The sequence below is a fragment of the Lepus europaeus genome, chromosome 5 (genome assembly GCF_033115175.1).
Source record: "Lepus europaeus isolate LE1 chromosome 5, mLepTim1.pri, whole genome shotgun sequence".
In the NCBI taxonomy this organism is placed as follows: domain Eukaryota; kingdom Metazoa; phylum Chordata; class Mammalia; order Lagomorpha; family Leporidae; genus Lepus; species Lepus europaeus.
Genome location: NC_084831.1, coordinates 102,846,636 through 102,869,158, shown reverse-complemented (window position 1 = coordinate 102,869,158; position 22,523 = coordinate 102,846,636). Strand labels below are relative to the sequence as shown.

At 40.3% G+C, this 22,523-nt stretch overlaps 1 protein-coding gene across 4 annotated transcripts in view; it reads left to right on the top strand.

The window, feature by feature from the left end:
* The window catches only part of WDR47 (WD repeat domain 47), a 77,215-nt gene that overhangs the window by 36,003 nt on the left and 18,689 nt on the right, over window positions 1–22,523 (top strand). The window contains exons 4-9 of one of the 4 annotated variants that reach the window (XM_062191875.1): window positions 1,687–1,771; window positions 3,823–4,625; window positions 9,616–9,739; window positions 13,469–13,647; window positions 18,336–18,596; window positions 21,638–21,713. In XM_062191875.1, coding sequence (XP_062047859.1) covers window positions 1,687–1,771; window positions 3,823–4,625; window positions 9,616–9,739; window positions 13,469–13,647; window positions 18,336–18,596; window positions 21,638–21,713 — 1,528 coding nt within the window. Of the gene's footprint in view, window positions 1–1,686; window positions 1,793–3,822; window positions 4,626–9,612; window positions 9,740–13,468; window positions 13,648–18,335; window positions 18,597–21,637; window positions 21,714–22,523 lie in introns of all 4 variants that reach the window. The other 3 variants (XM_062191874.1, XM_062191873.1, XM_062191872.1) reach the window with 3 other exon arrangements.

Sequence of the window (22,523 nt, the reverse complement as noted above, 5' to 3'; positions counted from 1 at the left end):
AAAAAAAAAGGAATTTGGGGCCACCATTGTGGCATAACAGAGTAAGACAACACCTGCAATGCCAGCATTCCATTTGGGCACAGTTTGAGTCCTGGTTCCTCTGCCTCCGATCCAGTTCCCTGCTATTGTGCCTGGGAAAAGCAGTGGAGGATGGCCCAAGTCCTTGGGTCCCTGCACCTAGGTGGGAGACCCGGATGAAATTCCTGTCTTTGATATGGTCCAGCCTGGGCTATTGCAGCCATTTGGGCAGTGGATCAGCTGGTGGAGATCTCTTTCTCCATCTCTCCCCTCACCCCCTATAGCTCTTTCAAAATAAGTAAATAAGTCTTTGAAAAATATTTTTAAAGCATTAAAAAGGATATATTTCAGAAAAACAAAACATTTTTTAATTTAAAGGGCTTTAATTTCAAATTAGGTAATATTTGACATCTTCCATAAAAATTAAATTTTTGTATAGAATTAATGCTGTATTTAAAGTCCTTCGTCTGAGAGTTTAATTGCTTTTGAGTGAAATTATTTGTTGGCTGGCGCCATGGCTTACTTGGCTAATCCTCCGCCTGCGGTGCCGGTTCCCCAGGTTCTAGTTCCTGTTGGGGCGTCGGATTCTGTCCCAGTTGCTCCTCTTCCAGTCCAGCTTTCTGCTGTGGCCCGGGAAGGCAGTGGAGGATGGCCCAAGTCCTTGGGCCCTGCACCCACATGGGAGACCGGGAGGAAGCACCTGGCTCCTGGCTTCGGATTGGTGTAGCGGCCATTTGGGGGGTGAAAAATGGAAAAGGAAGACTTTTCTCTCTGTCTCTATCTCTCACTGTCTAACTCTGCCTGTCAAAAAAAAAAAATTATTTGTTATGCATTTAGTGTGATAAGCAGCTTAATAAAATATTTTTAAAATTTTTTGAAAGCAGAGTAATTTGTAAGTACATTTGACTTATCAGACAATGGAAAAGAGATGGAGAGACAAAAAACTCATATCTTCTGGTTCACTCTCCAAATGCCTGTAGTGGCCTTGGCTGGGCAGATTGAAGCCAGGAGCCAGTAACCCAATCTAGGTCTCTAATAGGGTTTTAGGAACCCAACTGCTTAAGGCATTGCCGACTGCCTCCCAGGGTGTACATTAGCAGGAAGCTGGAATCAGGAGTAAAACTGGAACTCAAACCCAGGCATGCTGCTATGGGATGCAGGAGTCTCAACTGGCTTGTTAACTACTAAGTCAAATGCTTACCTCTAAAAAAGTCTTTTTTTTTAAAGAAAAGATGTAATTTAAAAAACCCAATTATTTATTTGTTTTAAATATAGGGAGAGAGGGAGAGGAAAGGAGAGAGAGATCTTTTATCTGCTGATTCATTCCCAAAATGCAGGCAACAACCAGGGCTGGGCCAGGCTGAAATCAGAAAATAGAAATTCTATCTGAGTCTCTCATGTGGGTGGCAGGCACTCAAGGCCTGAGTCATCATCTGCTGCCTTCCCAGGTACATTAGCAGGAAGCTGTCTTGGAAGCAGGGGAGTTGGTACTCTAACTAGCACTCCAGTATGGGATGCAGGCATTTCAAATGGTGGTTTAACCTGCTGTGCCACAATGTCCATCCCCAAAAATGTCTTTTTAAAAATAAAAAATAAACATTTGAAATAAAATTGGCCTATTTTGCTGTCATTCAGATTTTTAATCAATATATCATTTTATTTTTGCAGATTTCGTTATATTATCCTGAAGCAGAAGTTTTTAGAAGCTTTATGTGTTAACAATGCAATGTCAGCAGAAGATGAGCCCCAGCATGTAAGATTTTTATTCCTGAAGGTTTGCTCCATAGTCTTGTTTTCAGTCATAAATATTTTTTTTTTGTTAAAACTGAAGATTAATGTCATGAGTTACCAAAGTTTTAAAGAGTTAGGATGGGGCAGAGTCTGCTATTTTGGATGTAGTTCTTTCAGCTTGTTGTGTTTCTAACTTGTGCCTTGATTTAAGCCAAGATGATACATATCAATAGCTGGCTAAGTGGAAGAGTGTGTGTTCCTCCATGTTCAAGGTAAGTCAGACAGACAGACTAGATGTTCGACTTGATGACTCTTCATCATCGTGTCTTTTCTTTCTTTTTTCTTTTTTTTTTTTATAAAGATGTATTTATTTATTTATATGAAAGGCAGAGTTACAGAGAGAGGGGGAGAGACAGTCTAGACAGAGAAAGAGAGAGATCTTCCATCCACTGGTATACTCCCCAAATGGCCACAATGGCAGTTGCTGGGCTAATTCAAAATCAGGAGCCAGGAGCTTCATCAGGGTCTCCCACGTAGATTGCAGGGGCCCAAGCACTTGAACCATCCTCCACTGCCCTCTCAGGTGCATTAGCAGGTAGCTGATTGGAAGCAGGGCAGCTGGGACTTGAACTGGCACCCATATTGGATGCCAGTGTTGCTGGCAGTGGTTAAAGTTGCTGCTCCACAATGCTGGCCCTGCATCTTTTCTTAACCCATAGTGAGTTGGTTATATTTACCTCTTTTTCCTTTGTCTTTTCAGAATTTCCTTTGGTCCGAGGATAGTTTTTAATGAAATGTTTTATCTTTGTGACTATTATAATTTAAAGATGTTAGATTCTCTTTATTAGAAAGTTACTTTAAAAGTTTCAAAATATCATTATCTAAAACCAAGACAACTTTATTAAATTTGAGTAAGTGTTCTTTGAAATAAATTGTCTAAATCCATTTTGGTTGCTATAGGAAAATATGATAAATTGGGTATCTTATAAACAACAGAAAATTAGTTCTTACAGTTCTGGAAACTAGGAAGTCTAAAATCAAGGTTCTGACAGAGTAAGTGTCTGGTTAGGGCTCACACTTTGGTTCATAGATGACAATGACACCTTCCAGCAATGTTCTCACACGATCAAAGAGACTTACTAGCTCTAAGTGGTCTCTTTTATAACGACACTAATCCCACTTATGGGGGTTAAGCTTTCATGACATAATTACCTCCCAAAGGCTGTACCCTCCTAAATCCATCACCTTGGTGGTTAGGATTTAAACACTGGGATTCTCGGGGGCCACACACATTCAGATGGTAGCAAAAAACCAAAGGATATTACAGTGGGGACTTTCATATATATTAGAGAAATGTCTGCCACATAATGATGTTCACATGTGGAAAAGACATTGCGATGTGAGTCGAGACCTAATTTTTATTCTGTTTTTGTCACTAACTGAATTATCTTGTTTAAACCTGTACCCTAACTTTTACCATATGTAAGATAGGGAGGCTAGGCTAGATAAGTTCTAAGGTTACTCATATTATTAAAAGCTTATGATTCTAAGTAAGACATAATCACTGTGCAAATTGTCATAATTCACACCTCAGCTAAGCTTCTTTTTGCTCTATTATTTTTGTAGTAGTTCAACTGTTAGATGTTCCCTTTCTTTATTTGCTTTGTATCCCCACACAAATTTGTCCTAAGGTAAATTTTGGACTAAGAATGGCTCTTGGCTTTTTGGATAAGCTGGAGTAATAGCAAGCTTTACATACAATTGAATATTTGCATGCTTCAGGTTTTTTTGTAGAAGACTCAGTTATTCTTACTCCTTAAAAATTAAACATTTGAAAATAATAACCTTAAGCCTGAATTAGAATACTATTTTTACAGATAAAAGCTTATATACTGATTATAGCCAAATTGTTTATTATTTTCATTTCAGTTGTGACATTTTCATTCCTGAGTTGAAAATTGTTTCATACATTAAAAACTGTATGAGTATTCTATGGCACTGGGTTTATCCTTATACTCATATTGTTTTCATGTTTCATAGCATCTCTGTTTATAGTTATATTTTTTCTTACAGCTGGAATTTACAATGCAAGAAGCTGTGCAATGTTTACATGCTCTGGAGGAGTACTGTCCTTCTAAAGATGACTATAGCAAGCTTTGTTTGCTTTTGACCTTGCCTCGTTTGACCAATCACGCTGAATTTAAGGATTGGAATCCCAGCACTGCACGAGTTCACTGTTTTGAAGAGGCCTGTGTCATGGTTGCAGAATTCATCCCTGCTGATAGGAAGCTAAGTGAGGCTGGATTTAAAGCAAGTAACAATCGTTTATTTCAGCTTGTAATGAAGGGCCTACTTTACGAATGCTGCGTGGAATTTTGTCAGAGTAAAGCAACTGGAGAAGAAATTACAGAAAGTGAAGTACTTCTTGGCATTGACCTCTTATGTGGTAATGGTTGTGATGATTTGGATCTAAGTTTATTGTCATGGCTTCAGAATCTCCCATCTTCTGTCTTCTCTTGTGCTTTTGAACAGAAAATGCTTAATATTCATGTTGACAAACTTCTGAAACCCACAAAAGCTGCATATGCTGATCTTTTGACTCCTCTTATCAGCAAACTTTCTCCCTATCCATCATCCCCAATGAGAAGACCTCAATCAGCTGATGCCTACATGACCCGCTCTCTGAATCCTGCTTTAGACGGCCTCACCTGTGGACTAACCAGTCACGATAAGAGAATCGCAGACCTTGGAAACAAAACTTCCCCCATGTCACACTCCTTCGCTAATTTCCATTATCCGGGGGTACAGAACCTCAGTAGAAGTCTCATGCTTGAGAATACAGAATGTCACAGTATTTATGAAGAGTCCCCTGAGCGGTAAGCATTTGCTCATGAAAATGAGGAAATCTCCATTAAGTGTGAGATAATCCGATTATGGTGTGTGTTTTCTTAATGTTCAATTCTCTTTAGTTAAAAGTTATTCTTTACAACTTTAGAAAGGGCTTTAAAAATGTTGATACTTAAACTTATAAAGGGAAAACATTTATTTTTATATCTTATGTTATCATTTTGAGATCTTTAAAGGCAATATATACCCTGTGAAGAAAATTTGGAAAATACAGAAGAATACAGGAGAATTAAAAATCTTACACAGTTTTATACTTAGATGATATCTTGGGAATATTCTGTATATGTTTCATATATGCCTTTTTACTAGATAAATCATAAATATTTTCTATATTCTTAAGCCTTTCTTGAGCTCAGTGATTAATGATGTGTACAATATTCCACTGTATGACTATATTATAAACTTAATTCCTTGTTGAAGGAACTCAAATTGTTTCTACTCTTTTCTCTTGTAAATAATACTATAGTGAACAACTGTGTACATAAAACTCTCTGATTATTTCCGTTTCTCTTTCTTTAAATATATGAATTTAAATATATTATTTAATATATATCATATTTAAATATATGATTCTTTAAATATATGAAGGAAATAAATAGTAAAGCCACCACTCAGTTTTTTCTTCAAACCTGAAATAATAATCTTAATCAGCAGTTCTTTGTTTTAGAGGTTAGGAAATGTTTTGCCTCTCTTTTTCAGAAAATCCCTTGGGACATACGGATGGTTTTCTATAACTCAAAGTTGGTACCAAGAAGTATTATTATTGACTGTAATAATTTTTTTCCCTCAAAAGAGCATAAAAGCTTACCATCTTCATATTACATAGCGTAGATAGAGGCATTCTTTGGAGAAGAAGGATCCTGGACTCAGAATTTCTGTTGAGAGCAAGTAGAGATATTTAATTCAGACATTAAAAAAAAGATAAAAATAATATATAGGGAAGCATTTCCTGTTAAGTTGCTGTGAGACTAGAGGAGAGGGATTGTAATACTTTCTTAGTGTTCTTTAAAAGAGAGGGGAAATCTAACTAGGATTAGGTAAGTGAGGTACTTCCTAAAGGCTAGAGTGACTTTTTTTTTTTTCAATCTTTTTTTTTTTTTTTTTTTGACAGGCAGAGTTAGTGAGAGAGAGAGAGACAGAGAGAAAGGTCTTCCTTCCTTTGGTTCACCCCTCAAATGGCCGCTATGGCTGGTGCGCTGCGCCAGTCTGCAGCCAGGAGCCAAGTGCTTCCTCCTGGTCTCCCACGCGGGTGCAGGGCCCAAACACTTGGGCCATCCTCCACTGCCTTCCCGGGCCACAGCAGAGAGCTGGACTGGAAGAGGAGTAACCGGGACAGACTCTGGCGCCTCAAACAGGACTAGAACCCCGGGATGCCGGCACCGCAGGTGGAGGATTAGCCTAGTGAGCTGCGGCGCCGGCCAGGGTAACTTTTTTTTTTTTTAAATAAAGATTTATTTATTTATTTGAAAGAGTTCCAGCCTGGTCCAGAGCCAGAAGCCTCTTCTGGGTCTTTTTAGTGGATCTGGGGGTCTAAGGGCTTGGGCCGTTCTCCACTGCCTTTCCAGGAGCATTAGCAGGGAGCTGGATTGGAAGTGGAGCAACCGGGATGCTGGCACCAAAGGTGGCAGCCTTACCCGCTATTGCCAAAATGCCAGCCCCTAGGGTAGCTTTTAAATCCCAAAGGAGTAGGGCATTTTGAACACTGATGGGGAATATTTTAAACTTGTCCTGGTCTTTCCTAGCTCTTTAAAGAAAAATGATCATTGTCTGGGGTGCTGGGATTCAATTTTGGGGGAACTGCTGACGTTATAAGAATAGTTGGTCAGCGTAGGAATGGCACATTTGGACTTGTGCAGCAGGATTGTCTTATGCAGAGAAAGGGTACACAGAAATCTAGTCAAATCTGACTGTATATGTAAGGGGAAAGAAGTGTAGTATAAGTTTTTAGACCATGATAGAAAAAGCAGAGATGTAAAATTTGACAGTTTTAAAAATAACTAGTTAAAGCCTGGCCTGAAGCACCGGCATCCCATATGGGCGCCGATTCTAGTCCCTGCTGCTCTTCTTCTGATCCGGCTCTCTGCTATGGCTTGGGAAAGCAGTGGAAGATGGCCCAAGACCTTGGGCCCCTGCACCCATGTGGGAGACCTGGAAGAAGCTCCTGGCTCCTGCTATGGATCGGCTCAGCTCTGGCCGTTGCGACCATCTGGGGAGTGAACCAGTGGATGGAAGACCTCTCTTGCTGTCTCTGCCTCTCTGTGTAACTCTGTCTTTGAAATAAATAAAATAAATCTTAAAAAAAAAAAAGTAAAACTAGTACACGTATTGTTTACTGAGGAGTAGCAGTAATTCAGAAGGCATATGTCATATCTCAGAAATAGAAAATTTGTGAGGCAAAGCTGTGTGGAATAATGAATCCAACATGGTTTTTGAAGTTAGACTTGGGCTTTAACAATAGTTTTTGCCATTTATTGACTGTGTGGCCTTGGGAAAGTTACTTAATCTCATTGAGCCTCAGTTACCACATCTATAAAACAGAACTTGGCACAGTGCGCTGAACCTCCTGCCTGAGTGGCAATCTTGTGACTGGTGCTCAATAAATATAAGTTTCTTCCCTTCAGAACTCCTCTTCAAAGTCTTGATGACAATGTGTTAAAAGGATTGTTAATGAAATGCTATAAGAGATCTACTGTGATATGGGTGAAGTGTAAGAATTTACTGTGGAACAGTCCTTGTTTTAAAAATATTTTAGTAGGCCGGCGCTGTGGCTCAACAGGCTAATCCTCCACCTTGCGGCGCCGGCACACCAGGTTCTAGTCCCAGTCGGGGCGCCAGATTCTGTCCTGGTTGCCAGCTTTCTGCTATGTTCCAGGCCAGCTCTCTGCTATGGCCTGGGAGTGCAGTGTAGGATGGCACTGGTCTCCTGGGAGACCAGGAGAAGCACCTGGCTCCTGCCTTCGGATCTGCGCAGTGTGCCGGCCACAGTGCGCCGACCGCGTCGGCCATTGGAGGGTGAACCAATGGCAAAGGAAGACCTTTCTCTCTCTCTCTCTCACTGTCCATTCTGCCTGTCCAAAAAAAAAAAAAAAAAAAAAAAAAGCTATAATTTAAAAAATACTGGGAATTCTTAATACTTGTTTAAAATCATTATCCATTTAAAAAGTTTTTGAGTCTTTGCTACATGCTAACACCAGCCTGTATACTGGGGGTACAATTTTTTTTTAAGATTTATTTATTTGAGAAGCATTTGGAAAAAGAGAAGGAGAGGCCTTTCATCCACTGATTCACTCCTCAAATGGCTGCAATGGCCAGGGCTGGGCTAGGCTGAAGCCAGGAGCTTCATCAGAGTCTCCTATATGGGTGCAGGTGCCCAAGTATTTGGACCAGCCTCTGCTGCTTCTTCAGGTGCATTTGCAAAGAGCTAATTGGAAGTAGATTGGAAATAGAGCAGCCAAGACTCAAATCAGTGCCCATATGGGATGCTGGTGTCGCAAGTGGCAGTTTAACCCACTACACCACAATGATGGATCCTGGGGATAAAATTATTAAGCAACTGTGTTAAAGAAGAAAGTAAAACAAAAGAAAGGTTTTAAGGGAGCATAGTATTTTGTAAGGATATCTTTTTGCTTGCACAGAAACAAACTCAATACAGACAAAAATCAGTTCAAATATGTAAACTTTGGCTATTCAGTGTAATGGTCACAAAATCGAAGTCTCCTTGGGTGTGGGCCAGCATTAGATTTGTAGTCTGATGAAGTTCTACCTCTGTTTCCTATCTATGCATTTTAAGAGAATCACTTGTTTTCTGAATCTGTTTCCTCTCTGGAGAATGGGAGTTATGTTTCACAGGTTATTGTGCAAGTTAGATAATTCATATGGAAGTTTTGAATAAATCACAAAATCAAATGCTACTTTATAAAGGTAATTGTATTCTATCTATATAGTTAATAACCCTTACAAATTATATCTAATGGACATAAAAGGAAGCTTTTGTGGTCATTAATAATTTACGGTACAGTCTGATAGCTGAAAACTCTTCACAGGGCTTTCTACTTCCTTCTCCTTTATATGTATGTGTGTATGTTTAAGTACTTGGGAATACAGGCTCCTAACTAATACACCTTTGTAAGGATGACTTGCTCTGCTTCCTTTAACCCTACATTATATTTGACATATCTTATACACATCTGCTTTGAGAGATTGTTACAAGGCTGCCTCATAATATAGCTCCTTAAATACAGAAATCATTTTACTTTTCTAGTTGTTCCAACAGTGCCTTGTACTGATTGGTGTATGTGTATGTGTCTTTGTTATTCATTGTCTTTGGATAAAGTTATTGAAAATTTTGCACAGAGTAGCTTATGAAAAGTACAAACTTAATATTTTGGAAGAATATTAGAAACAACCTGACATAAGACCTCAAGTTTATAGCTAGTAAACATTAGAAGTATTGGCAGATGTATGTTTAGTTTTTATGTTGTGTGATAGACCAAAGAGAGCATTGTAATAAAATCACAGAAATTCTTATAATTCTGGTAGAATCATAAAAAAAGAGAAGTAAATGTTTGGATTAAAAAAAATCAGATTTAGATTTCATAAAGAGATTATAGGCATTACCTTGTACAACTTATAAACTCAGTTTTTAGATGAAGCTGAACCACAGAGAATGTGATTGTCCCAAGGCCACACAACTGATTTTGGAGTAGAGACTCTGTTCTCCTTGCCTACTAACCTAGTACTCCTCCAACAAAAGCACATTCTATTTCTTAAAACACTTCTTATAGTTTTTTCAGAGAAGAAAGGAAAATTTAATGTTCTTTTTTAGTAGATAAATACTAATGTTAAATGTAAATTTTTTAAATTAAAAATTAAAATTTCTCTAATTAAAATACATTGTTCTTTACTCCCACATCTGCTTTTTTTTTTTTTTTTTTTTTTTTTGCACCTTTCTGGAAGAAGTGATACACCTGTTGAAGCACAGCGGCCTATCAGTGGTGAAATCTTGGGCCAAAGTTCAGTTTCAGAAAAAGAGCCTGCAAATGGAACACAAAACACAGGACCAGCTAAGCAAGAAAAAAATGAGGTAATATTTACCACATGTATTGTGTTTTTTTTTTTTAAGATTTATTTATTTTATTTTAAAGTCAGAGTTGCACAGAGAGAAGAGAGGCAGAGAGAGAGAGAGAGGTCTTCTATCCGCTAGTTCACTCCCCAGTTGGCTGCAATGGCCAGAGCTGCGCCAATCTGAAGCCAGGAGCCAGGAGCTTCTTCCGGGTCTCCCATGAAGGTGCAGGGGCTCAAGGTCTTGGGCCATTTTCTACTGCATTCCCATTCTCTGCCATAGCAGAGAGCTGGATAGGAAGTGGAGCAGTCAGCTCTTGAACCAGTGCCCATATGGGATGCTGACACTTCAGGCCAGGGCATTAACCCGCTGCACCAAGCACTGGCCCCTGTATTGTGCTTTATAATGACTCTCTAAGAAGTAATAGTATTTGCTTGGATAGAATTTTTTTCAAGGATTTATTGATTTATTTGAAAGTCAGAGTTACAGAGAGAGAAGTAGAGGCAGAGGGAGAGAGAAAGAGAGGTCCTCCATCTGCTGGCTCACTCCCCAGTTGGCCACAATGACCAGAACTGAGCCAATCCAGAGCCAGGAGCCAGGAGCTTCTTCCAGGTCTCCCATGCAGGTACAGGAGCCCAAGGACTTAGGCCATCTTCTGCTGCTTTTCCAGGCCATAGCAGAGAGTTGGCTCAGAAGTGAAGCAACTGGGACTTGAACCAACACCCATATGGGATGCCGGCACTGCAGGCGGTGGCTTTACCCACTACACTATAGCAGTAGCCTCGACTCAATAAGTTTTGAGATGCTGGAATCTTGCAGAGTGAATCTTCTGACTTTAATGGAATGAAATTAGAAGTTAACAGCAGAAAGAAAACTAGAAATTCATGAATCTGTAGATTTTCTGTATTTAAGATCTTGTCATCTATGAATAGTGATGAGCTAAAGAATTCATAAGGGAAATTAGAAAATATGGTTAAGATGCCACTTGGAACTCCCCACATCCTTTTGGAGTGACTAGATTCAAGTCATTAGTCAGCTTCTGATGCCATCTTCCTGCTAATGCACACCCTGGGAAGCAGCACGTGATGGCTCAAGTAATTGGGTTCCTGCCACCCATATGGGAGACTTAGATTGGGTTCCCAGTTCCCTGCTTTAGCCTGAGAGCATTTGGGTAGTGAACCAGTGAATAGAAGATCTCTTTTTGCCTTTTAAATTTAAATAAATAAAGAACTTTTTAAAAAAGCTCATAAAAATAAAATACTTGGAGACAAATGGAAGTACAACATACCAAAATGTATGGTGGGTACAGTGAGGGCAGTGCTTGAAATCGGAATTATAAATGCCTACATTCAGAAAGAAGAAAACGGGTTAGATGTTTAGCCTACTGATTGAGACATTGATCAAGATGCCTCTGTCCTGCATTGCAGCACCTGGTTTTGATACTCGTCTCCAACGCCTCACTCCAGCTCCCTGTGAATGCAGTCTCGGTTGCGGCAGTGGTGCTGAAGTAATTGGGTCCTCTAGAGATCTGGATTGAGTTCCTGGCTCCTGGCTCCTTGCCCTGTCCTGGCCCATCCCAGGCTGTTAGGCTTATTTGGGGAGTGAACCAGTACATGAGAGATCTCTTCCTGTCTCTGTCACTCTGCCTCTGAAATGAATAAATAAATAAAAGATGAAATATCTTAAATCAGTAACCTAACTTTATGACTCGAGGAACTAGAAAAGAACAAATTAAACACAAAGCTAGCAGAAGTAAGGGGATAACAAAGATTATAATAGAGATAAATAGAAAACAGAAAAGCAATAGAGAAAATCCATGAAGGCAGAAATTATTCTTCAAAAAAGGTGAAAAAAATTGACAAATCTTTATCTAGACTGACAGATTAAAAAAGAGAGGACAGCTAGTTCAGAAACAAAACTGAGGACATCACCGTTGACCTTACGGTAATAGAAAGCGTTATAAGAATAAAAAACTCTGGCTAATTATAAGCCAACAAATTAGATAACCTACATGAAATGGACAAGTTTAAAGACATACAGGTTATCTAACTTGACTCAAGGAAAAAAACCAGAAAATCTCAACAGACCTATAAGAAGTAAAGAGGTTGATCAATAACTGGAAACCTTCCAACAAAACACAGTCCAGGATTACATGGCATCACTGGTGAATCTGCTCGACGTTTAAAGAAGAGTTCACACCAGCCCTTCTGTTCCTATTTATTCTTTCTTGTGAATGGATATTTGAACTGGGCTTTGAAAAAAATTTTGTTTCCTGCTAAAGGAATCTGTTAGACCACTTCTATGCTTAAAATTAAGTATTTTTTGACAAGATTAATATTGTGTTTACCAACTATTAGTGCAGTCTCTCAGTGTGTATTTTTTCAAGTAATGCCAATTATGGTTAGTGTTTATCTACATTCATATTTTGACTATGCACCACTTATAACCACTATAATTTACATTTTTATTTTGGGATAGTCAAGGAATAAAGGTGGCCATTCATTTTGGTTAGTCTGTTGCTGTGGAATTAAGCTAATTAACTGATCTACTTGACTATATGTATCTTATTTTATTTTAAAGATTTATTTTATTTATTTGAAAGAGTTATAGAGAGAGGCAGAGCCAGTGAGAGAGATTTTCTATCTGTTGGTTCATTCCCCAAATGGCTTCAACAGCCGGAGCTGAGCTGATCCAAAGCCAGGAGCCAGGACTTCCTTTGGTCTCCTACACAGGTGTAGGGGCCCAAGTACTTGGGCCATCTTCTACTGCTTGCCCAGGCCATAGCAGGTAGCTGGATTGGAAGTAGAACAGCTGGAACTGGCGCTCATATAGGATGCCGGTGCTGCAGACTAGGGCTTTAACTTGCTGCACCACAGCTCTGGCCCTGAGTGTATATATTTTAAATATTTATTTGAAAGTCGGAGTTGGGGGAAAGGAGAGAGAGAGAGAGAGAGAGAGAGAAGTCAGGAGTCTGGAACTCGAGAGAGAGAGACAGAGAGAGAAGTCAGGAGTCTGGAACTCTATATGGGTCTCCCACTTGGGTGACAGGGGCCCAAGTACTTGGGCCATCTTCTCTTGCTTTCCCAGGCACATTAAGCAAGGTGTTGGGTAGGAAGTGGAGCAGCCAGGACTTGAACTGGCACTCTGTGGATGTTGGCGTCACAGGTAGTAGCTTAACCCCCTGTGCCACAGTGCTGTGATGTACTTGAATTTTTTTTTTTTTTTAAGATTTATTTGTTTATTTGAAAGGTGGAGTTACAGAGAGAGAGAGAGAGAGAGAGAGAGAGAGAGAGGTCTTCCATCTGCTGGTTCACTCCCCAAATGGCCACAATGGTCAGAGCTGGGCTAATCCAAATCCAGGAGCCAGGAATTTCTGGGTCTCCCACATGTGTGTAGGGGGCCCAAGGACTTGGACCGTCTTCTGCTTTCCCAGGCCATAGCAGAGAGCTGGATCAGAAGTGGAGCAGCTGGTACTTGAACCAGCACCCTCATGGGATGCTGGCACTGCAGACGGTGACTTTACCCACTGGGCCACAGTGCTGTCCCCTCTACTGGAATATTAAAACTCATAGATACTATGTTATGTTTCAAAGAACAATATATTGTTTCATAACTGTTAAATATAGCTAGTTACATGTTTTAATTATATATATGTAGCATTTATAAATAATTTATAAATGGTGTATTGAGTCAAGACATAGTTATAGACATTGCCTGCCCAAATATATCATTTTTTTCTAATATTTTAAGCTTCGAGATTCAACAGAACAGTTTCAAGAATATTACAGGCAAAGACTGCGCTATCAACAGCATTTGGAACAGAAGGAGCAGCAGCGACAGATATACCAACAGATGTTGCTTGAAGGGGGTGTGAATCAGGAAGAGGGTCCTGATCAGCCACAGAATCTCACCGAACAATTCCTTAATAGGTTCGTCTGAGTTACTTTCTGAAATATAAGGAATTATTTAAAAGTTATTGAAAGCATACAGTAACTGCCACTTTTTATGTATAGCTTGAAATTTTAAGGCTGTTTTTTTAAGCATTTCAGGTAACGTGGAATTACACAATGTCTTTCTGCCATAGCATTCTGGGGTCTCAGCTAGTGCAGAAGAGTATGGTGGTTCAGTGTATAGACTGCCAGGTAAATCTAGCTCTGTCCCAGGGTGACTGAGGATGAGGAGCTTAGTTTCTTATTGCCTGTTTCTTCATGTACTTCACAGTGTTGCCATGAGAGTAAATGAGTTTAATCTGTGGAAAGTGTTTGGGGTGGCACTATGCAGCCTGTTGTAAGCACTGTGTTGTTAGCTGTTATTTTTATTATTATTATGACTGCTTAAGACTGGAGATTTATTTATTTCAAAGACAGAGTTACAAAGAGAGAGAGCCAGAGAGGGATATGTTCTATCTGCTGGTTCACCTCCAGGTGGCCACAAGAAGCCAGGAGCTTCTTCTGGTCTCCCGCTTGGGTGCGTGGGTCCAAACGTCTTCAGTTACTTTCCCAGGTGGGTTAACAGGGAGCCAGATTGGAAGTGGAGTAGCTGGGACTCAAACTGGCACCCATATTGGGATGCTGGTTTTGTAGGTCTGGCACCTACGTAGATGCTGGCACCCCAACCGGGACTAGAACCTGGGTGCCGGCGCCGCAGGCGGAGGATTAGCCTAGTGAGCCACAGCGCCGGCCTAAAATTTCATGAAAAGAAATTACCTGCTGTGCCACAGTGTTAGCCTCATGGACTCAATATATTAGAATAATTCATTTTTATAATTTTTGCCCAAGCCTTATGAACATATATATATATTTTTTTTGGACAGGCAGAGTTAGTGAGAGAGAGACAGAAAGAAAGGTCTTCCTTTTTCCGTTGTTTCACCCCCCAAAATGGCCACTACGGCCGGCGCGCTGCACCGATCCGAAGCCAGGAGCCAGGTGCTTCCTCCTGGTCTCCCATGCGGGTGCAAGGCCCAAGCACTTGGGCCATCCTCCACTGCCTTCCCGGACCACAGCAGAGAGCTGGACTGGAAGAGGAGCAACCGGGACAGAACCCGGAGTGCTGGCGTTGCAGGCGGAGGATTAGCCTAGTGAGCCACGGCGCCAGCAAACTGATTGTTTTTAACTATAGAAAGATTATGTATATATCTGTATGTGAGTTTAAAAGTCAATAAACCAGAAGGTATGTATTTATTTATTTAAAGAAAATTTAAATTGAAAGGCAGATCGATAGAGCAAGATCCATCTTCCATCCACTGATTCACTTCCGAAATGGCTGCAGCGAGGTCAGGAGCCAGGAACTCCATCCCAGTTTTCCAGGTTCTTGGGCTATTCCCATCCTCTGCAGCTTTCCTAGGCTTATTAGCAGGGAGATGGATTGGAAGCAGAGCAGCTAGATTTGGGATGCTGGTGTCACAGGCAGCAGCTTAGCTCACGGTACCACAACACTGGGCCCAGACAAAATGAACAAAGTTGTTGGAAGATTAAATGAGTTAGTGTATGTAAAATTACTTAGCATAATTCCTGGCATGTGGAAATGTGCTTTAAATGTTGGTTCTTAGATGATTATGATTAGGTGTTTGCCATGGTGACTATCGGTTCTTCACTTGGTTTAATAATATTAGGAATAATTTGCTGGACAGTGAGGTTTGTGCAAGTCATTGATCCCTGATTGATCCTGTCGCCTCTGAACATTCATTCTGGAAATTGTTCTCTTCCAACCTCTGATAGCTCAGTGGCTTGTCACAATTTTCCTAATCTGATGAATTACCACCTCTCGTTCTTAGATGTCTTCTTCATTTGCATAAAAGTCATTGTTGCGGTTTGATTTTCCAAGCAGATGTCTAGTAGTTAGAAGACAAAGTGGCAAAGTTCTTTGACTCCAATAGTGGTACACTTCCTCAGAAAAAGAGCTAAACTATTCAAGAAGGTTCATCCTTCTTTAAATGGCAATCATACAGAAAATTCAGGAGTTTTTCATATAATGTAGGTTCAATTTAGAGCATGTAAGTATTCAACAGTTCTGTCAATTTCTTTAGCAATCAAAATTTAAAATTTCTTTTTTTTTTTTTTTGTTTATTTTTTGACAGGCAGAGTTAGACAGTGAGAGAGAGAGAAAGGTCTTCCATCTGTTGGTTTACCCCCAAATGGCTGAGACGGCCGGCGTTCTGTGCCGATCCAAAGCCAGGAGCCAGGTGCTTCCTCCTGGTCTCCCATGCGGGTGCAGGGCCCAAGCACTTGGGCCATCCTCCACTGCCTTCCTGGGCCACAGCAGAGAGCTGGACTGGAAGAGGAGCGACCAGGACGGAACCGGCACCCCAACCGGGACTAGAACCTGGAGTGCCGGCACCGCAGGCAGAGGATTAGCCTAGTGAGCCACGGCGCTGGCCTAAAATTTCATTAAAAGAAAAGTTATAAAAATCTATAGGATAGGGGCTGGCGCTGTGGCGTAATGGGTAAAGCCGCCACCTGCAGTGCCAGCATCCCATATGGGTGTCAGTTTGTATCTTGGCTGCTCTACTTCCAATCCAGCTCTCTGCTGTGGCCTGGGAAGTAGAAGATGACCCAAGTTCTTGGGCCCCTGTACCCGTGTGAGAGACCCAGAAGAAGCTCCTGGCTCCTGACTTTGGATCGACGCAGCTCCGGCCATCCCAGCCAATTAGGGAGTGAACCAGTGGATGGAGGACCTCCCTCCCTCCCTCCCTCCCTCTCTCTGTCTCTCTCTCTGCCTCTCCCTGCCTCTCCTTCTCACTCTGTATAACTCTGCCTTTCAAATAAATAAATAAATCTTTAAAGAAAAATCTGTAGGATAACCAAGTCTATAACTGTGAATGGAAATTTATCCTATAAATTTTGTCATTCCTTTAACCTTTTTTTGTTTTTGTTTTTGCTGTTAAAGATTTATTTATTTGAAAAGCAGAGTTTCAGAGACAGATCTTCCATCTGCAGGTTCCCTCCCCAGATGGCCAAAACCTAGAACTCCATATGGGTCTCCCACTTGGGTGACAGGGATCCACTCAAGTACTTGCAGCATCATCTGCTGCCTTCTCAGGCACGTTAGCAGGGAGCTGGAACAGAAGTGGAGCAGCTGGGATTTAGATTTGAGCTCAAATGGGGTGCCACATCTCAGGCAGCGGGTTTACTTGTTATGCTACAATACCGATTCCTGCACCAGGATTTCTAAAATATCAAACTAAAATCAAGGACAAGTTAAATAGATACAGAACCTGCAAATAAAAATGTACTTTTCTCCCTTAAAGTTTTATTCTTTCAGATCATTCTGGCAGCAAATCATTGTTTCTAGCTTTAAACTTTGCTTCTTCCTTTCAAGAGGCATAGAAAGAAACAGGGAAATAAGCATATTACATGATCTTATTAGAAAAAAAATCAGCTACTGATGATGGTATTTTTACTAATAGTTCTGTATCAGTATACCTCTTAATCTTTTTTTATTCATGCTATAATTGGCACCACTGATTTAACACTTATTTTTGGCATATCCTGCCCTTCCTCCATCCCTTTTCACTTTAAGAGTTAAAATGTTATGTTGACATTTTTTTAAAAAAGATTTATGGGGTTGGCATTGAGGTGCAATGGGCTAGACCTCCACTTGCAAAGGCGGCATCCCATATGGGTGCTGGTTTGAGTCCCATCTGTTCCACTGCTGATCTGACTCTTGCTAATGTGCCTGGGAAAAGCAGCGGAAGATGGCCCAAGTGCTTGGGCCCCTGCACTCATTTGAGAGACAGGGATGAAGCTCCTGGCTCCTGGCTTTTGCCTGGCCCAGTCCCAGCCATTGCAGCTATCTGCGGGGTGAACCAGTAGTTGGAAGAATTATTTCTCTCTCTCTCTCTCTGTGTAACTCTGCCTTTCAAATAAATAAATAAAATCTTTTAAAAAATGTACTTATTTATTTGAAAGGCAAAATGACAGGGAGAGAAAGGTATTTTGTATGTGCTAGTTTACTCCACAGATGTCTGCAACAGCTGGGGCTAGGCAAGGTTGAAGCCTAGAATTCCATCTTGGTCTCCCATGTGGTTGGCAGGGACCCAAGTATTTCGGCCATTATTTGTTACCTTTCCAGCTGCATTAGCAGAGCTGAATGGGAAGTGGAGTAGCTGGAACTCAAACCAGGACTATGAGAGAGAGAAAACACACACACACACACACACAGAGAGAGAGAGAGAGAGAGAGAGAGAGAGAGAAACAGAATACAAATGCAAGGGTGAGCATTCTCATTCGTTGGTTCATACCCCAAGTGCCTACAGTGGCTAGGCCTGGGCTGGAGCTGAAGCTGGAAGCTGGGAACTCAATCTGGGTGGTAGGGATGCAACTACTTAGGCTATCCCAGAGCACACATTAGCAGGAAGCTGGAATTGGGAGAAGAGCTAGGATATGAATCCAGGCACTGTGATACAGGATGCAGCCATTTTAACCCCTGTGTTGAATGTCTGCCCCATGATGATGATAATTCTAACAGTAATTTTACAAGAAAAAAGAAAAAGACCACAGTAAAATAATTACCATGGATTATATATTATGTGTACATATATTTACCACCTTAAACTTTTAATGTATATATTAGAAATGTCATTAAGTTTTTATCTTAAAATAATTGTTTAATTTTATAGGTCCATTCAAAAGCTTGGTGAGTTAAATATTGGAATGGATAGCCTTGGTAACGAGGTGTCAGCACTTAACCAGCAATGTAATGGGAGCAAAGGCAATGGATCTAATAATTCTTCTGTGGCAAGTTTTGCTACACCGCCCCAAGACTCTAGTCAAAGACTAACACATGATACATCAAATATTCATACAAGCACTCCTCGTAATCCTGGATCAGCAAATCACATACCTTTTCTTGAGGAATCACCTTCTTGTGGGAGCCAAATGTAAGTGCTTGTTTTGTAAACCTGGAAATATTAACTTCTCAGTAATGAATAGAAACACAGACAGCTGAACTTCTCTTTGGAGCTTCACAGTGGAAGTTTTTGGAGCTTTCTGCCATTTTTCCCCCTAATCTGCCTTCATTTATATTCTCTTCTACCAACTTCTAGGTCTCTATATAGTCCTATTTTCCTTTACTGCTTCCTCACTATACCAAGACAGTTCTGTTTTTTATAAGCCATCTTTCTACAGTTTCAGGATTAGGTCCTCCCTGATTTTCTTTTTTATTGTCATTGGCATCTTTTAACAAATATGTTAAAAACCACACTTTTGGGGCACAAGAAAGTGTGGTTTATAACATGATGGAATGATTACAACAAGACAGAGTTGGTAGCACTGGCAGTTGTAGTAGTTGAAGACTTTGCATATTTGTTTTTATAAATTGGAAAGTTTTTATCTCAGTAAACAAGTGTTTATTTGTAACATAGAACACTTTTCAGGGTGCTGAATTTAAAAATGCATAACTTGACTTTTGGCACTAGGATGTGTATAGGTATTAACCTTATAATAATTAGTTCAGAATATATGTTTACCTAATATTTACTTCTTTATTACAGTTCTTATGATATTTGTTTTGGGTACTCTCAAATCTAGAATTCAAAAATTTAAATTTAATTTTTATCAATGTAATATACATACATGGTTTAAGAAGCCAATCGTACTTAAAGGCTTAAAACAGAATTCCCTGTCTTACCATCTTTGTGTACCATTTCTGTTTCCTGTAGGCTGCCATTTTTCAACCCATTTGGGTATTTTTTTTTAAATGTTATTTACAAAGCAGAATGACAGAGGTCTTTCACCTGCTAGTTCACTTCCCAAACGCCTGCAACAGCCAGAGCTGGACCAGGACAAAGCTAGGAGCCTAGAACTCCATCCAGGTCTCCCATGTGAGTGGCAGGGACTCAAGTACTTGAGCCATCACCTATTGCCTCTCAGGATGGGCCTTAGTAGGAATTTGGATTGGAGGCTAAGTAAGGCTTGAGCAGGCTCAGTGTTACAGGATAGAGGTGTCCCAAGTGGTGACTTTACTTGCTACACCATAGCACTCACCCTTGGCTATTTCTTTTGCTATATATTTTCACATTTCTGAATAGTATGTTTCTATTTCTATTTTTATTATCCACTGATTTTCTTTCATGCTCCCCACACAGAACATACTTTGTTTATCCCTTCTTTCACCATATACCAGTTTTTGTTTAAATTAGTGTTCAGTGTTATATTACTAAGAACATGTAAATGTTTTTCCTGGGGACAGCACCTGCCTCAATTTGGTATGTGTGTATATGTCCACATGCTGTTTTCTTAGAAGCTATCACTATAAACTCTGCAGATGCTTTGACAGAACTATGATTATAAAAGCACAAAACTTTTCTCATTATTATAAAAGATATCAGATAATTTTTCTATTCCATTTTTCTTTTTTCCTGGGAGGAATCCTTCCAGGATTACTCCTGCTTCACTTCATGTTATTTCTTCTAGGCCATTTTAGACAGGCCTTGAGAATCCTGGGACTTTATCACCATCTTCCTGGGATTTCATTGCCTCCTTCCTGTCCTGGACCCCTGTTTTCAGGATCTCATGTAGTTTCGTGAAAAGGGGTGTATCAAAGGTGAAGTTTCTACAACCTTGCATGCATAAAAATGTGTTTGCTGTATTTCACTCCTGATTTGTTAGTATTTTGAATATAGAATCTAGGGTGGAAATCACTCCTCAGCATGTCAAAGGCACTGCTACCTGATCTTCCAATCTCAGTGGTCACGTTATGAAGGCTGATTCCTTTTTAATTCCTGAGCGCAAGAAGCCTGTTGCTTTATCAAATATGATATTTTTCAGATCGTTCTCTTCGCTGAGGTTCTGAAATTTCATGATGCTCTATGTTCATTTTCCTTCATTCTGCCGGGTACTTCATGAGTCCTTTTAAGCTGGAAACTTAAATTATGGGAAATTGAAAAATTATTTATTGATTTTATTCTTTACTATTTTTATTTTGTAAGAGTTCTTTCTTGTGCTTTAAATTTACTTTTTTTTTTTAAAAAAAATAGATCTTTCTCTTGTTTTCCACAATCTTTATTTCTTCTTAAATCTGTAAGAATATATTTTTGTATCTTTTGTTCCCTACATTGCCATTCTTTTGCGTTCCTTTTTCAATTAGTCTATAAAAATTTTTTAAAAAAATTTTGAAAGAGGGACAGAGATATTTCATCTGCTGGTTTATTCCCTAAATGATTGTGACAGCCAAGGCTGGGTCAGGCTGAAGCCAGGAGCTCAGAACTCGATCTGGGTCTCCCACATGGGGCACAGGGATACAAATACTTGAGTCATCACCTGCTGCCTCCCAGTGCACATTAGCAGGAGCTGGAATCAGCAGCAGAGGCAGGGCTGCGGTCCAGGCACTTTGGTATCAGCTGTGGGCCTTCCAAGCTGCATTCCAGGTGCTGCAGCAAATGCATGCCTCTCTATTTGTTAGTTGCTAGTTTTCATGTAGAAGGCTTTCTTCAAATATCTGCAACTTTTGGCTATGTGTTAAGGATTAGGCATTAAAAAAAAAAAAAAAAAATGAAGGGGAGGCGATGGAGTCATATACTACGTTGACCTCACCAAAAAACGGAGTAAGTGGAAATTCTGTCTTATTATTATTTTTTTTTCCCTTGGCCTACATAATTTCCTGAAGGGCAGTCTCCAGGTTCCTACCTGGGGCAAACAAGATTTAAGCCTAGCAAACAAGATTCTGGAACTACGCAGGAGAAGGATACTTGATACCTCAACTGTAAATTATGTGGGCTTTGACTTCCCAGCGTGGCTTTTTGGCCCCTCTTTACAACTATTTTAGTTTCACTGAATCCGAGCCTCTTAATAAATTTCTCCAGAAAGTGACTTTGAATGAATTCAGTGAGAGTCATTTACGAAGAAGAAAAATTACAGGTTAAAAGTTATTTTGTGTGTTGGTATTTATAGTAAACTTTATTTGAAATTTCTCCTCCCACAGCTCATCAGAACATTCGGTCATTAAGCCACCTCTTGGCGATTCTTCAGGGAGTCTGTCGAGATCAAGAGGGGAAGAGGTAATACTTTAGGGAAGAAAATTTCACATAAACTTGTAAATTTTGCTAAGGAAGTCTGAATTCAAAGATGTACTTTGGCAGTCATTGTAAAGGCTGGGCTGTTGGTTCACTCCCCAATTGGCTGTAGTGGCCAGAGCTGGGCTGATCTGAAGCCAGGAGCCAGGAGCTTCTTTCAGGTCTCCCATGGGGTACAGGGGCCCAAGCACTTGGGCCATCTTCCACTGCTTTCCCAGGCCATAGCAGAGGGCTGGATTGGAAGAGGAGCAGCTGGGAAACAACTGGTGCCCCTATGGGATGCTGGTGCCACAGGCAGAGGCTTAGCTTACTATGCCACAGTGCTGGCCCCTTAAAAGTTTATTATGCATCAGAGGAAAGCAAATAAAATCAATTTGAGTGGCTTCTGCTAAAATCAACCCTTGGCAGTTATTAATGTAATATAGGCCATTTCATCAGTTAGTCATTCCCCTCCTTTTTCTCCACTACCCATGCTGTTCCTGTGGCAGCCAGTCACATTTTTTTTTTTTTAAATGTGGCTCAATGGAAAATGCTGTATTTCTAGTCAAATATATTCATAAGAATAACATAAGAATTCAACTTAATTATCTTAGGTGGACATGATGTGTTAACATTAAATTTGCTCCTTGCTCTCCCAGTGAGGGTATATTGCATGAGTATATAAAAACTTGGGTAGAGAGAGAGATAGTCTCTTTATTAGTATGGTCATCGTGAATTTTGGAGCCCTTGGATGCAGTCAGAGCTGAAACGATCTGCCTCTGTGTGTGTACTCGACATTGGGACTTCTCAAACACA